Genomic DNA, 12,769 nt, shown 5'->3' on the forward strand with positions numbered 1-12,769 from the left:
GGAGATGAAAGGATTCGAGGGATGCAAGTGATGAATTTGGTACGTGAGTTTGAGCTGCAAAGGATGAAAGAAAGTGAAACCATAAAGGAGTACTCTGATAGACTTCTTAATTTAGCAAATTGCATCAGATTGTTGGGTTCCACTTTCAATGATTCAAGGATCGTTGAAAAAATCCTATTAACGGTACCTGAAAGATTTGAGGCTACCATAACAACCTTAGAAAATACTAAGGACTTGTCTAGGATCACACTTGCAGAGCTCTCAAGTGCTTTTCAAGCGCAAGAGCAACGACGTGTTATGAGAAAAGGAGGAGCTGTCGGAGGTGCCTTACCAGCCAAACATCACGATGATGGACGTTCTAAGAAGAAGAAGAATAAGAAGTACCAGCCAACTGATGAAGAAGGTGCAATGCACAACAATAAAATCAAAACAGGTGGTTTCAAAGGAAACTACCCTCCTTGTAAGCATTGCGGAAAGCTCGGACATGCACCTTTCAATGTTGGGAGAGGCCTGATGCTAAGTGCACTAAGTACAATCATCTTGGGCATGAAGCGATCATCTACAAGAACAAAACTGAGCATCAAGATGTAGAGGCTCAAGTTGTTGATGAACTGGAAAGAAGATCAACTTTTTGTCGTATCATGTTTAACAAGCAGTGTCGCCAGCAAATCATGGCCGATCTATAGCGGATGCACAAATCATATGACTCGCGATAAAAATCTTTTTAAAGATTTGAGCCCTACTAAAGTTACAAAAGTTATAATTGTCCATGGTGGTTATATTCCAGCAAAAGGAATGGGAACCATTATAATTGAAACACAATCGGGCACTAAAACAATTTCTGATATTCTTTATGTACCCGATTTGGACCAAAACTTGTTAAGTATTGGTCAGTTATTAGAAAAAGGTTTCAAATTGTATTTCGAAGATAAACACTGCTTGATCAAGGAAGTATCTGAACAAGACCTATTTAAAGTCAAAATGAGAGCCAGAAATTTCTCATTAAATCCATTGAAAGAAGAGAGCAGATTTCACCCGTTGTGTATGGAGCCACCTCTGCTAAAAGAAGACATCCCACCCGATGATGAAGGCTGGATTTGTCCTGGTTGTGATTTCAAAGTTGACTACATTGACTTGCTTAATGATAGTCAAGGAACCGATCTTTCCTTCACTAACAGCTGGGAGAAAGTATATCCCAAGAAAGTTGTTGCTGCTGCTTCTGGGGAGAATCTAGATGATATTTCTGAACTTCCATCTGATGACTGGAAGGATGATGACTTCAACCCTGAAAATCCAGATGTAAAAAAAAATGATTTCGAAGTTAAGGCTAGTTCTGATGAATCTACCGTTAAAGTATGGGACTTCACAAGCTTCTAAGAAGAGCGCTCGTTATCTGATGGAAAAGATAATCTTGTTAAACTTTGGGATGCCAAGTCAGGGAAGAAGCTTTCGTCATTTCACAGGCATAAGAATACCGTTCTCTGCGTGAAGTAGAATCTGAATGGTAACTGGATCCTTTCTGCTTCCAAGGATCAAATTATCAAGCTTTATGACATAAGGGCTATGAAAGATCTTGAGTCATTCCGTGGGCATCAGAACAACAGGAATTATTGGCCTGGCATCTGTTTCATGAAGAATATTTAGTCAGCGGAAGCTATGATGGTTCAATATTTCATTGTCTTGTGGGGCATGAAACTCCTCAAGTAGAAATTTCAAATGCACATGAAACTGGCGTTTGGGATCTTTCATGGCACCCAATTGGTTATCTCCTTTGCAGTGGCAGCAATGATCAAACAACAAAGTTCTGGTGCAGAAAAAGGCCCGGCGACTCCGCTCGTGATAAATTCAATCTAGGACAGCAAGCTTTGGGTGATCAAAACAATGTTCTTAGCCGCATGCCTGGTAATTTTTCAGGTCTTGAGTCCCTCTCAACCCCTAGATCATTTACCTCCGGTATATTACAAACTGAGGGTACAATACCTGGAGTTGGAACTGCAGTGCCTCTGTTTATCCCATCACTTGATTCATCACCTCAAGGAGAACAGAAGACTTCAATGCCAGTTTCAATGCCTTTAGGAGCTCCTCCTCTTCCTCATGGTCCACATCCATCTCTTGTTGCAAGTAACTAGCAACAAGCGTATCAACAAAATATGCAGCAAGTTCAGCAGCAGCAGTCACTACCTCAACAAATAACTTCTCTTCCTCTGCAGCCTTCAAATTTACCACAGTTAGAAGACTTGTTCACTAAGCCACTTCCAATCAGTAAGTTCGAGCTTCTAAAGCAAAGAATTGGTGTTTGCATTTCATAAAGCAAGGAGGAGTGTTGAAAGTTGCTTTAAGAATGCAACTGTTTTTTTCCTTTTTTCTCCAGCAGTTTTTTTTTACGTACAATCCTAGTTAAATTAGGAGTCCTATCTTTGCTAGGAAACTAGTTAGTTATTCTAATTTTGGTAGAAATAGGTTGTTTCTTTGTCCTATTTTTAGTTGTAATAGCAACTATTTAAGTTGCTAAGTTGATGATCAATTATAGTCGATCTTTCAACAAGAAAATAATCTCTCTCTGTCTCTCCGCATATTCTCTTCTTCAAACTCCATTTTTGTTTCTGTGGCCAGCTTTAAATTGAATTCCTGTGTTATTTCCCTTTAACGGTTATAAACCAACAATTCTAAACATGTCATGTGGGATGCTGAAAATAAATACTCCGTCCATTTCAATTTGTTTGTCTCACTTTCCTTTGTGTCTTTATGGAAAAGAATATCTACTCTTTTTTGGAAACATTTTGATTTCAATTTTTCACATTTTGTGTTCAAGACCATAAGCTTAGAGAACATTTTGGTACTTTTCACTTATTTTTATGAGCCTTCGTCCTGTTGTTGTTTTATAAAATTTCACAGTGAGTCATATGCCCAAAGTAGTTCCTGTGCTCACACTTGATTACTGTTAACATATATTTTCTCTTCTAGATTCTCCGTGAAATGTATTGCTATGAATTCCCATGATTATGTATGAGTTGTTGCCCTATTGCTATATATTCACCATATCTTCGACGAAGTCATAATTCATCCAATATGTAACTGAATTCTGTAACTCGATTAGCTTGACTTCAGTATGAACAAAGAAGGAAACTAAATAGTCGTGCAGTGGATCAAGAAAAAGAATAGTGCTACAGTGAAGCCAAAGGAAAAAAAAATAGAACTGCATCTCGAAAAAAGGGTAGGTACTTCAATTTTCTCATTTTTACTTGTATATTTTGGTGTATTATAAAGATAATACGTGAACTGAAGTATAATTTAGAATAAAATTATATGTCAGGACCCATATTCTCCCCATAGGATTACATTTTCATATTGTCTATTAGATTATGGTTTATGCGGTTGAAAGATCTATTTATATGAATTGATCATCAAAGGCTGAGAAGATTCATTTTTTGATGGGACTGGTGCACTGAGCATCTAAAGATGTTGAGCTCAAAAAATATTTGTACAATATTTCTTCTAAAAGGTTAGTCATTTTATCAATAAGTTCAGGTTAACAACAACAGTCATCTCAGCCCCAACAGCAAGCTCAGGCACGACAACAACTTAACAGCTCAGCCACGACGACAACACCTTCAAAGCATGTATCAAAGTAATAGCTTTTGGAAATATCCAATCTTTGTATAGTAAAAGAGTAGGTATACCACCTTGTCACCCGCAAATGCCTCCTATTTCGTCATATTCTCAGATCCCTTTAACCAGGCCATGGGATAAACAAACGAGTATGCAGAATTTTTGTAATCCAGGGCTATCACATTCACGATCTTTATCACAACCAGCTGTTCTTTGTTGAAGAAAATTTGTTCTATAACAGGTTGATCCACAAAGTTGATACTGTGATTGAAACGGACAGTAATAAGCAATACCACAATACGAAAGAAAATAAGAACACACAGATTTTACGTGGAAATTCTTGACAGGAAAAACTGTTGATTTTATGTTTCAATAAACTTTGAAACAAATACATCGGTTAAATATTTTTTAAAAGTTATGTTTCAATTAGTTTTGAAACAAATGCATCACTTAAAGTTTTGAGTTACAAAGGAAATGAATTTGATAAATTCATTATTCATAAGTTTTGAGTTACAAAGGAAATGTATTTGACAAATTCATTATTCATTAAGTTCTACGTTATAGGTTCTAGAAAGAATGACATTTTTTGTTTTAAAAAATACATGAGCCTATTAACTATTACTTAATTAATATACTTCTCATGCATGAAACTTTCATCCTATAAATATTGTTTTCTTTGGTTTGAAAAAGATAAGCACTCAAAACTACTTTCTCCTTGAAAGCACTTGAGAGACATTGATCAAATGGTGAAATCACCGATTCAAGAATAGAAGAGTAACATTCTTGAATGCTACTTGTTTAGTGGCTTAGTTGAATCCCGAAGATAGAGATTTCACTTGTTCTTCCGTTTGCTCGTGGGAGAGACTCCAACTTTCTTCAAGAAGCGTATTATCGTGCCTCTAAGCCAAGCAAGTTTTATTTTGAATTTCTTGTACAATTATCATTATTGTTCTAACAATTTGAAGATAGTTGTCTCTATGGCTCTACATCAATATCAAATAGTATTCCATCTTTGCCTAATCCTAATTTTGAAATATTTGATGGCAAAGGCTTTCCTAGAAGGCATGGAAAGATGTAATTCTTTTTAAAATGATTAAAGTTGGCATATGTTCTTGAAGAACCTTGTCCTAATGCTCTTGGTTCTGAGGTAGCATCTGACGAGGCTACTTTGATTAAAGAACAAATTGCCAAATGGCAATATGATGATTATTTGTGCAAGAATTATATTCTTGGAGGAATGTCTAACAAATATTATGATCAATATTATGTTAAATGCAAATATGCTAAAGAGATATGGAACACTCTTCAAGCTATTTATTTAGCCGAAGAGGCGAGTTCTAAGAAATTTCTCGTTTCAAATTATATGGAGTTCAAAATGGTTGATGACAAGTCAATCACTGAACAAGTACAAGAATTCCAACTTATAGCTAATAAAATTGCTATATCTGGAATTGCTCTTGATGAAAACTTTCGTGTTGGTGCTATTGTATCAAAACTTCCTCCATCTTGGAAAGAGTATCGAAGCAAACTTTTACACAAAAAGGAAGATTTGACTCTTGAACAATTGTTGCAACATTCACAAACTGAATAAGAGACACGATGGCGTGATAATAATAGTTTGAAGGAACCTATCATGAGAGCTCATATGGTTGAAGAAAAATCAAACAAGAAGGAACCTGAAAATAAGAATTTTTCAAAGGCAAAGAAGACTATAAATTTCAAGCGTAATGGTGCCAATTTTAAATTTGGTGAAGGCTATCATTGTCACAAAGTTGGTCACTATGCGCGTGATTGTAGAATTCTCAAAGCTGAAAAAAATAAAGAAAAGCAAATAAAAATAAAAAAGATGATCTTGTGGCAATGGTCACAGAAGTATTTATAGTGGAAGATCTAGTGGAATGGTGGATAGATACTGGCGCAACTCGTCACATATCAGGTAACCGAAATTCTTTCAAGACTTATGAATTAGTGGGGGACGCTAAAATTGTATATATGGGAAACTTATCCTCTACTAAAGTTGTGGGAAAAGAAACTGTTGAACTGAAGTTTACTTCTAGAAAGATAGTTACATTGATGGAAGTATTGCATGTTCCTGATATTCGAAAAAACTTGGTGTCAGGTACGCTTCTTTCGAAGCATGGTTTTAAAATAATTTTTAAGGCAGATAAGTTTATTTTATCTAAAAATGGCATGTTTGTTGGAAAAGTTTATGTTGCAAATGGAATGTTTAAACTCAATATTGAAAATGAAAATATTTCTGCTTATCTTGTGGAGTCTCTGGACTTATGGCATGAACATCTGGGACATGTGAATTTTAGATCCATTCAACTTATGGTGAATAATGGATTAATCAAAGTAGTAAATGTCTTTGTGAGATGAATTATTTGTCACGTTATGGAAAGAGGTATTTTATCACTTTTATTGATGACTACTCAAGATATACTTATGTCTTTCCATTGAAAACAAAAGATGAAACATTTGAGACTTTCAAAACATACAAAGCAGAAGTTGAAAATAAATTGAGTGTGAAAATTAAGTCAATTAGGTCTGATAGAGGTGGACAGTACTTAAAGTCAGATTTTATTGATTTTTGTGAGAGAGAAGGCATTGAAAAGCAATTGACCATGTCCTATACACCATAACAAAATGGTGTAGCAGAAAGAAAAAATAGGACTTTTATAGAAATGGTTAATTCTATGCTTTATGGATCTGGTATATCTGAAAATTTATGGACTGAAGCCTAGCTTTTAGTATGTCATATTTTGAATAGAATTACTTTTAGGAATCATGATGCATATCCATATGAACTTTGGAATAATCGAAAACCAAATATAAATTATTTTAAAGTATGAGGTTTCTTGGCTCATGTTCGATTACCAAATCAACATTTAACCAAGATTGGCTATAGAGGAGTAGATTGTGTGTTTATTGGCTATTCACAAACCAGTAAGGCTTATAGATTTTTAAATCTTAAAACCCCAAGTCCTCACAAATTATTGAATCTTTACATGCTAACTTTTTTTAGCATATATATCCCAAGAAAAAAGATCCTTTTGAACAAGATTCAAGTTCTTCTATTTCTCCTTGTAAAAGGAAAATAGTTGAGCCATTGGAAGAAAGTCAACCAAGACGTAGTTCAAGATCAGCCAAATCAAAAGACTTTGGACCTGATTTTCAAGCTTATTTGGTTGAAAAGGATCCTGAAAGTTATGCTGAGGCTATGTCTTCACATGATGCTCCATTTTGGCGTGAATCCATTGATGATGAAATGCATTCTATATTATATAATAATACATGGATATTGTTAGATCTTCCTCTTGGATGTAAACCAAGTGGTTGCCGATGGATTTTTAGGAAGAAAATAAAATCCGATGGTATTTTAGATAAGTACAAAGCCCGTTTGGTAGCTAAAGGCTTTACTCAATTGAAAGATATTGATTATTTTGATAATTTTTCACCTATAGATTGGATGACCTCTATTCTTCTCTTGATTGCTCTAGCGGTAATTCATGGTCTTATGATTCATCAGATGGATGTGAAAACTGCATTCCTAAATGGAGATCTAGACGAAGAAGTCTACATGAAACAACCAGAAGGATTTATCAATCCTGGTCAAGAACGTAAAGTTTGTAAACTACTTAAATCTCTTTATGGATTAAAACAAGCTCCAAAACAATGGCACGATAAATTTAGAAAAGTTATGATTTCTAATAGCTACTTAATCAATGATGGAGATAGCTGCATATTTAGTAAATTTCAAGAAAATTCTGGTGTTATAATATGTCTTTATGTAGATGACATGTTGATCTTTGGAACTGATATCGAAAGAGTCAAAGAAACAAAATATTTTCTTGCTTCTCAGTTTGAAATGAAATATCTTGGAGAAGCTGATGTAATTTCAGGCATCAAAATTGTAAGATCAGCAAGTGGTTTGACTCTTACTCAATCAAGTTATATTGAGAAAGTTCTAAATAGGTTTGGTCATTTTGACGACAAGACCGCTCCTACACCATTTGATCCTAGCATCAAACTAGTGTGAAACTCTGGTGATATTCTTGATCAATTGACATATTCTCAGATTGTTGGGAGTCTTATGTAGGCCATGCATTGTACCAGGCTAGATATTAGTTATGCTGTAGGAACTTTGAGCAAGTTTACTAGTAGCCCTGGAGTTGAGCATTGGAATGCCTTAATTAGTGTTTTAAGGTATCTGAAGGGTACAATTAATGTTGGCCTACATTATTCTACCTTTCCAACAGTTCTTGAAGGCTATAGTGATGCTACTTGGAATTCTGATCTGAATGACTCTAAATCTATTACTTCTTGGATTTTCACTTTGGCTGGAGCAATAATATCTTGGAGATCAAAGAAGCAGACATGTATTACTCACTCAATCATGGAGTCAAAATTTATCGCTATGTCTTCTTTTGGAGAAGAAGTTGATTGGCTGCGGAGTATGTTGATAGATATTCCATTATAGGGTAAGCCAATACCACATTTGACTATATATTGTGATAATAAAGCTGCTATATTTCGGGCTTCAAGTGATTGTTACAATGGCAAGTCAAGACAAGTTCGTCTCAAATACAATCATGTGAGAATATTATTGGAGGATGGCATAATATCGCTTCAATATGTGAAGTCCAAGCTCAATTTAGCAGATCCTTTGTCTAAAGGGTTAGGCAAGGAATTGGTGGTACAAACTTGTAATGGGATGAGAATAAAGCCTGTTGTAGATTGATTGTACTTTATGGTAACCCTACCTAATGATGTAATCTTAGGTTCAAAGGGAAAAAACAAGTAAGTTACAATTGTGAAGCACATCAATAAAATTTCCTTTTTCCCTGGAGAGTGAGTAGATGTGCATAAGTTGAGATTTATTCTCTTGATAAATCTATAAGACCGATATCGGTTGGAGTAAATAATAACACTCTTGATAGATTTGATAGTATTCCTATAAATGAAAAGAATGAGATTATATTCTTTTATTAAGTCTATACACCAATTTCGGTTGGAGTGTGTAGGAACACTCTTGATAGATTTACTGATACTTTGTTGTAAAGGAGGATGAGATTAATTACTCTTAATCAAATTCATAGACTACTTAGTTGGAGTATGCAAAGTTACTCTTGATGAATTCACCGCACTAAGTGCGAAGTGGAGGCCGCTTCAATAAGATTTTTACAGGAAAATCTTAAAGCACTTAGATAAAAGGATTCAGGACACATGGCCGTAAGGTGTCAAAGGATTTTGATTTTCACCGAAACATAGCAATATGCGTGGAGTATTTTTCTACTTCATTCAATGAACCACTTAGTTCAAGATTTGTTCACTAAGTAGTCAATGATTTAGAAAGTTTCACTAGCTAATGGTTCAAGTCCAAAAGACACCATTATTGATGCATGTTGCTAGATTGATGTCTCAAATGAATTTTATTTTATTTTTAAAGATAAAATTTCTTAAAACAAGTGGGGGATTTTTGATTTTATGTTTCAATAAATTTTGAAACAAATACATTGGTTAAAGATTTTTAAGAGTTATGTTTCAATTAGTTTTGAAACAAATGCATCACTTAAAGTTTTGAGTTACAAAGGAAATGAATTTGATAAATTCATTATTCATAAATTTTGAGTTACAAAGAAAATTTATTTGACAAATTCATTATTCATTAAGTTTTACGTTATAGGTTCTTGAAAGAATGACATTTTTTGTTTTAAAACATACATGAACCTATTAACTATTACTTAATTAATATACTTCTCAAGCATGAAACTTTCATCCTATAAATATTGTTTTCTTTTGTTTGAAAAAGACAAGCACTCAAAACTACTTTTCCCTTGAAAACATTTGAGAGACATTGATCAAATGGTGAAATCACCAATTCAAGAATAGAAGAGCAACATTCTTAAATGCTACTTGTTTTATGGCTTAGTTGAATCTCGAAGATAGAGTTGTCACTTGTTCTTCTGTTTGCTTGTGGAAGAGACTCCAACTATCTTCAAGAAGCGTATTATCGTGCCTCTAAGGCAAGCAAGTTTTATTTTGAATTTCTTGTACAATTATCATTATTGTTCTAACAAAAACTAGGGGTAGAGAAGGAGAAAATTCACTATGATGGAGAGAAATACAAGGAGGAGACGAAAGTCTCAATGACGTATATAAACTACCACAAACAACCCACTAAATCTGTCACGACCCAAACCGAGGCCCTGACAATGACGAGCATCCCGAATCATAAAAGCCCGGACGCCCCTCTCTATCTGGTAGTCATGCACAATATTCATACAATAAAAGAAGATGCGTAATGAAATATAATACGGAATCATGATCGTTCTGAATTAAATTTAAAGATAGAAAATAAAACCCAACAGCAACTGGACAATATCTGAATCAATCTACGAAATCTCTAATACACGATAAAATGATAATTGTCTAAAAACTTGGACAAGGCCCCCAGTAGGCCTAAAATAAAATAAATGACATAGTCTGAAGTAAGCAGGTCTTCTAGAACAAAGAAGGCTCACCACTGCACAACTTGTTTCTCTCTAAAATCTCTACTGCTTAGCCGGACCATTAGATCGAGCCTCATACCTTGAGAGGTAGGGGGTCAATACAGTTATAATGGTATGCAGAGTAAATCCAAAATAATAATTTATATTCATCATATATGAGAACAATTCAAAACAGTTCATAAATATATCATATGGTAAGAATCACATGGGCATATTTTAAAAAAAAAAACTATAAAATCATATGGACTCTATGACACTCTTTGTTTTACTTCTATACTAGGTGGTATAGCCTACAACTCTAAAATTCCACGGGCTATATAGAATCTGCCCTTAACTCGGCAGCTAATCCATGTATGCTACTATTGCCACAGCCACTGCTCGCCAGAAAATCAGGCCAATCGCACCAATCCAACAATTTGTAAAATGATTGTTGCGGGATTTACTGGCCAACTTCGAGGCTGGTGGGATAATTTCTTGGACGATGATAAACGCGAGGTTATTTTTAATGCCACTAATGATAAACCCGAGAAAGATAATCTAGGCCGACCTCTTCGGGAAGGACGTTCAGATGTTGTCTATACCCTTATGCTTACAATTATTGAACATTTTGGAGGAAGATTTACTAATCAGTATGAAAACATTAGGACCCTTCTTAATGGCTTAAAATGTAAACACTTAGGCAAATTTAGATGGTATAAAGATACCTTTCTTAGTAGGGTTATGGATTTACCCGAAAGTAAGTATGACCATTGGAAAGCTAAATTCATTGATGGCCTTCCACCTTTATTTACTGAAAGAGTTAGAAAATCTCTTAGAGGATCTTATGGAGAAGTCCAGTATTCAGAAAAAACTTATGGTCAGCTTATTATAACTTGTACTCAAGAAGGCTTAGCCCTTTGCAACGAGTTGAAATTAGCTAGACAAATTAAGCTTGATAAACTCAGAGAAAAATCCCAATTAGAAGACTTTTGTGAGCAATTTGGTATGGATAAACCCTTCGTACGAAAACCCCAAAGATATTCCAAGCCTAATAAATCCTATAGAAATAAACGTTCTAGGCATAGAACCAAGGAAGAATGTGAAACTAGAAAATCCTTTTGTAAGTCTACCAGATTCATGAAAAATAGATCCAAAAGAGAATTAGCCAAAATTAAATGCTATAAGTGTAATCAGTATGGTCATATAGCTCCAAACTGCAAATTACAAAAACTCAAGTCCTTAGGACTTTCTGAAGAAGTTCATGACCAAGTTTATAATTTATTATATACCTTTGATTCCGAATCTGATTCTACATCTGAAGATGATTTTGAATTACCTAATTCTGATAGTGAGCTCGATCAGGTTAATAAATGTAATGACTGTGATAATGATGTTTGCAATTGTGATGAAATGATGTATAAACTTCAAGCGCAATTCGAAGATCTTGATTTAAACTTTCAAAATCTTACTACTGAAAATGTTCTCGAATTACTAAAAGAAATTACTGATGAAAAACTGCATGAAAAAATTCTTAATTTTGCTACTCAAAAAACTTCTGCTAATACTACTATTTCTAAAGATAACTCTTTTGATAATCATCACATGTCTTATTCCTTAACCGAAGTTAATCGACGTCTTACGTTGAGTAAAACTCCTGGTAGAGATACTACCTTTAATGATTTAAAAATCAAAGTTGAACAATTGAAAAGGGAAATTGTTTCCTTAAAACAAAATCAGATGATCTCCGATCATAGAATTTCAAAAATTGAAGAAAAGATTATTGAAATCCCTGAAACTTCTTTTACCTCAAAAGGAAAAGATAAGGATTTGGAAACTCTGAAAATGATGAAATTGATAAACTTAGTCCAACAGAAGATTTGAAAAGAGATTATTTCTTGGGGATGATGCAAATAGTTACAGCTCATAAATGGTATAAAAATTGCACCATTTTGATAAATAAGAAATTTTCTGTCACTAATGTTGCTATGATTGATAGTGGTGCTGATGTTAGTTGTATTCAAGAAGGACTAATTCCAATCAGGTATTTTGAAAAAACTACTCACGTAGTAAAATCTGCATCTGGTCATACTCTTGATGTCAACTATAAATTACCAAATACTCATATATGTCGAGATAAAGTCTGCATTCCTCATTTCTTCTTTTTAGTAAAATCAAAAATTTATAATTAGAACTGATGCTCAATCTGTCAAATTTATGTTTAATAAAGACTTCAAACATGATGCCACTCAGCCTACCATACCATATAATAATATCGGATTAGGCCTAAGTCGGAAGACCGAACCAAAGCACCAACCGAAATAGAAAAGAATCTTAAGTAGTTTTATGACTGTATGGACTCTTTTACCCAAACATGGGGCCTGTCAGAGATTTAATAACCTTATGTTTAACCTGTGTGTCTAGAAGTTCTAATTGTGTGGAAATTCGCCCTTTTCTCAACAATACGGGCTAGAGAGGCACAACTTACTAGACGGCGTCACAGAGACAAGGTTAACATAAGTGTATTGAACTCGACTGTACCTCCATTTTGAAACCAAGTCAAGAAATTAAAAAGATCCTTTTATATTTTGATAGAGTCTGGAGCTTTCATAGTTAACATGTCAGCGAAGTTAGATCTTCAACATAGATATAAGAAAATTTTTTAGCCGGAC

At 34.3% G+C, this 12,769-nt stretch overlaps 1 protein-coding gene across 1 annotated transcript; it reads left to right on the forward strand.

Annotated features, from left to right (window-relative positions):
• Window positions 1-2,150: 2,150 nt before the first annotated feature.
• LOC124885910 lies at window positions 2,151-5,200 on the forward strand. The gene is made up of 2 exons (XM_047394173.1): window positions 2,151-2,262; window positions 4,899-5,200. Exons 1-2 carry the CDS (start codon window positions 2,151-2,153, stop codon window positions 5,198-5,200), a joined length of 414 nt encoding a protein of 137 aa, XP_047250129.1.
• The last annotated feature ends 7,569 nt before the right edge of the window (window positions 5,201-12,769 follow it).

The sequence above is a fragment of the Capsicum annuum genome, chromosome 7 (assembly GCF_002878395.1).
Source record: "Capsicum annuum cultivar UCD-10X-F1 chromosome 7, UCD10Xv1.1, whole genome shotgun sequence".
NCBI lineage: Eukaryota > Viridiplantae > Streptophyta > Magnoliopsida > Solanales > Solanaceae > Capsicum > Capsicum annuum.

Excerpts from the sequence above, each read along its gene's own strand:
- LOC124885910 (XM_047394173.1), top strand. The coding sequence starts at position 2,151 with ATGCAGCAAGTTCAGCAGCAGCAGTCACTACCTCAACAAATAACTTCT. Across the intron at positions 2,263-4,898 it reads CACTAAGCCACTTCCAATCA|AGATATGGAACACTCTTCAA; the intron begins GTAAGTTCGAGC and ends AATATGCTAAAG.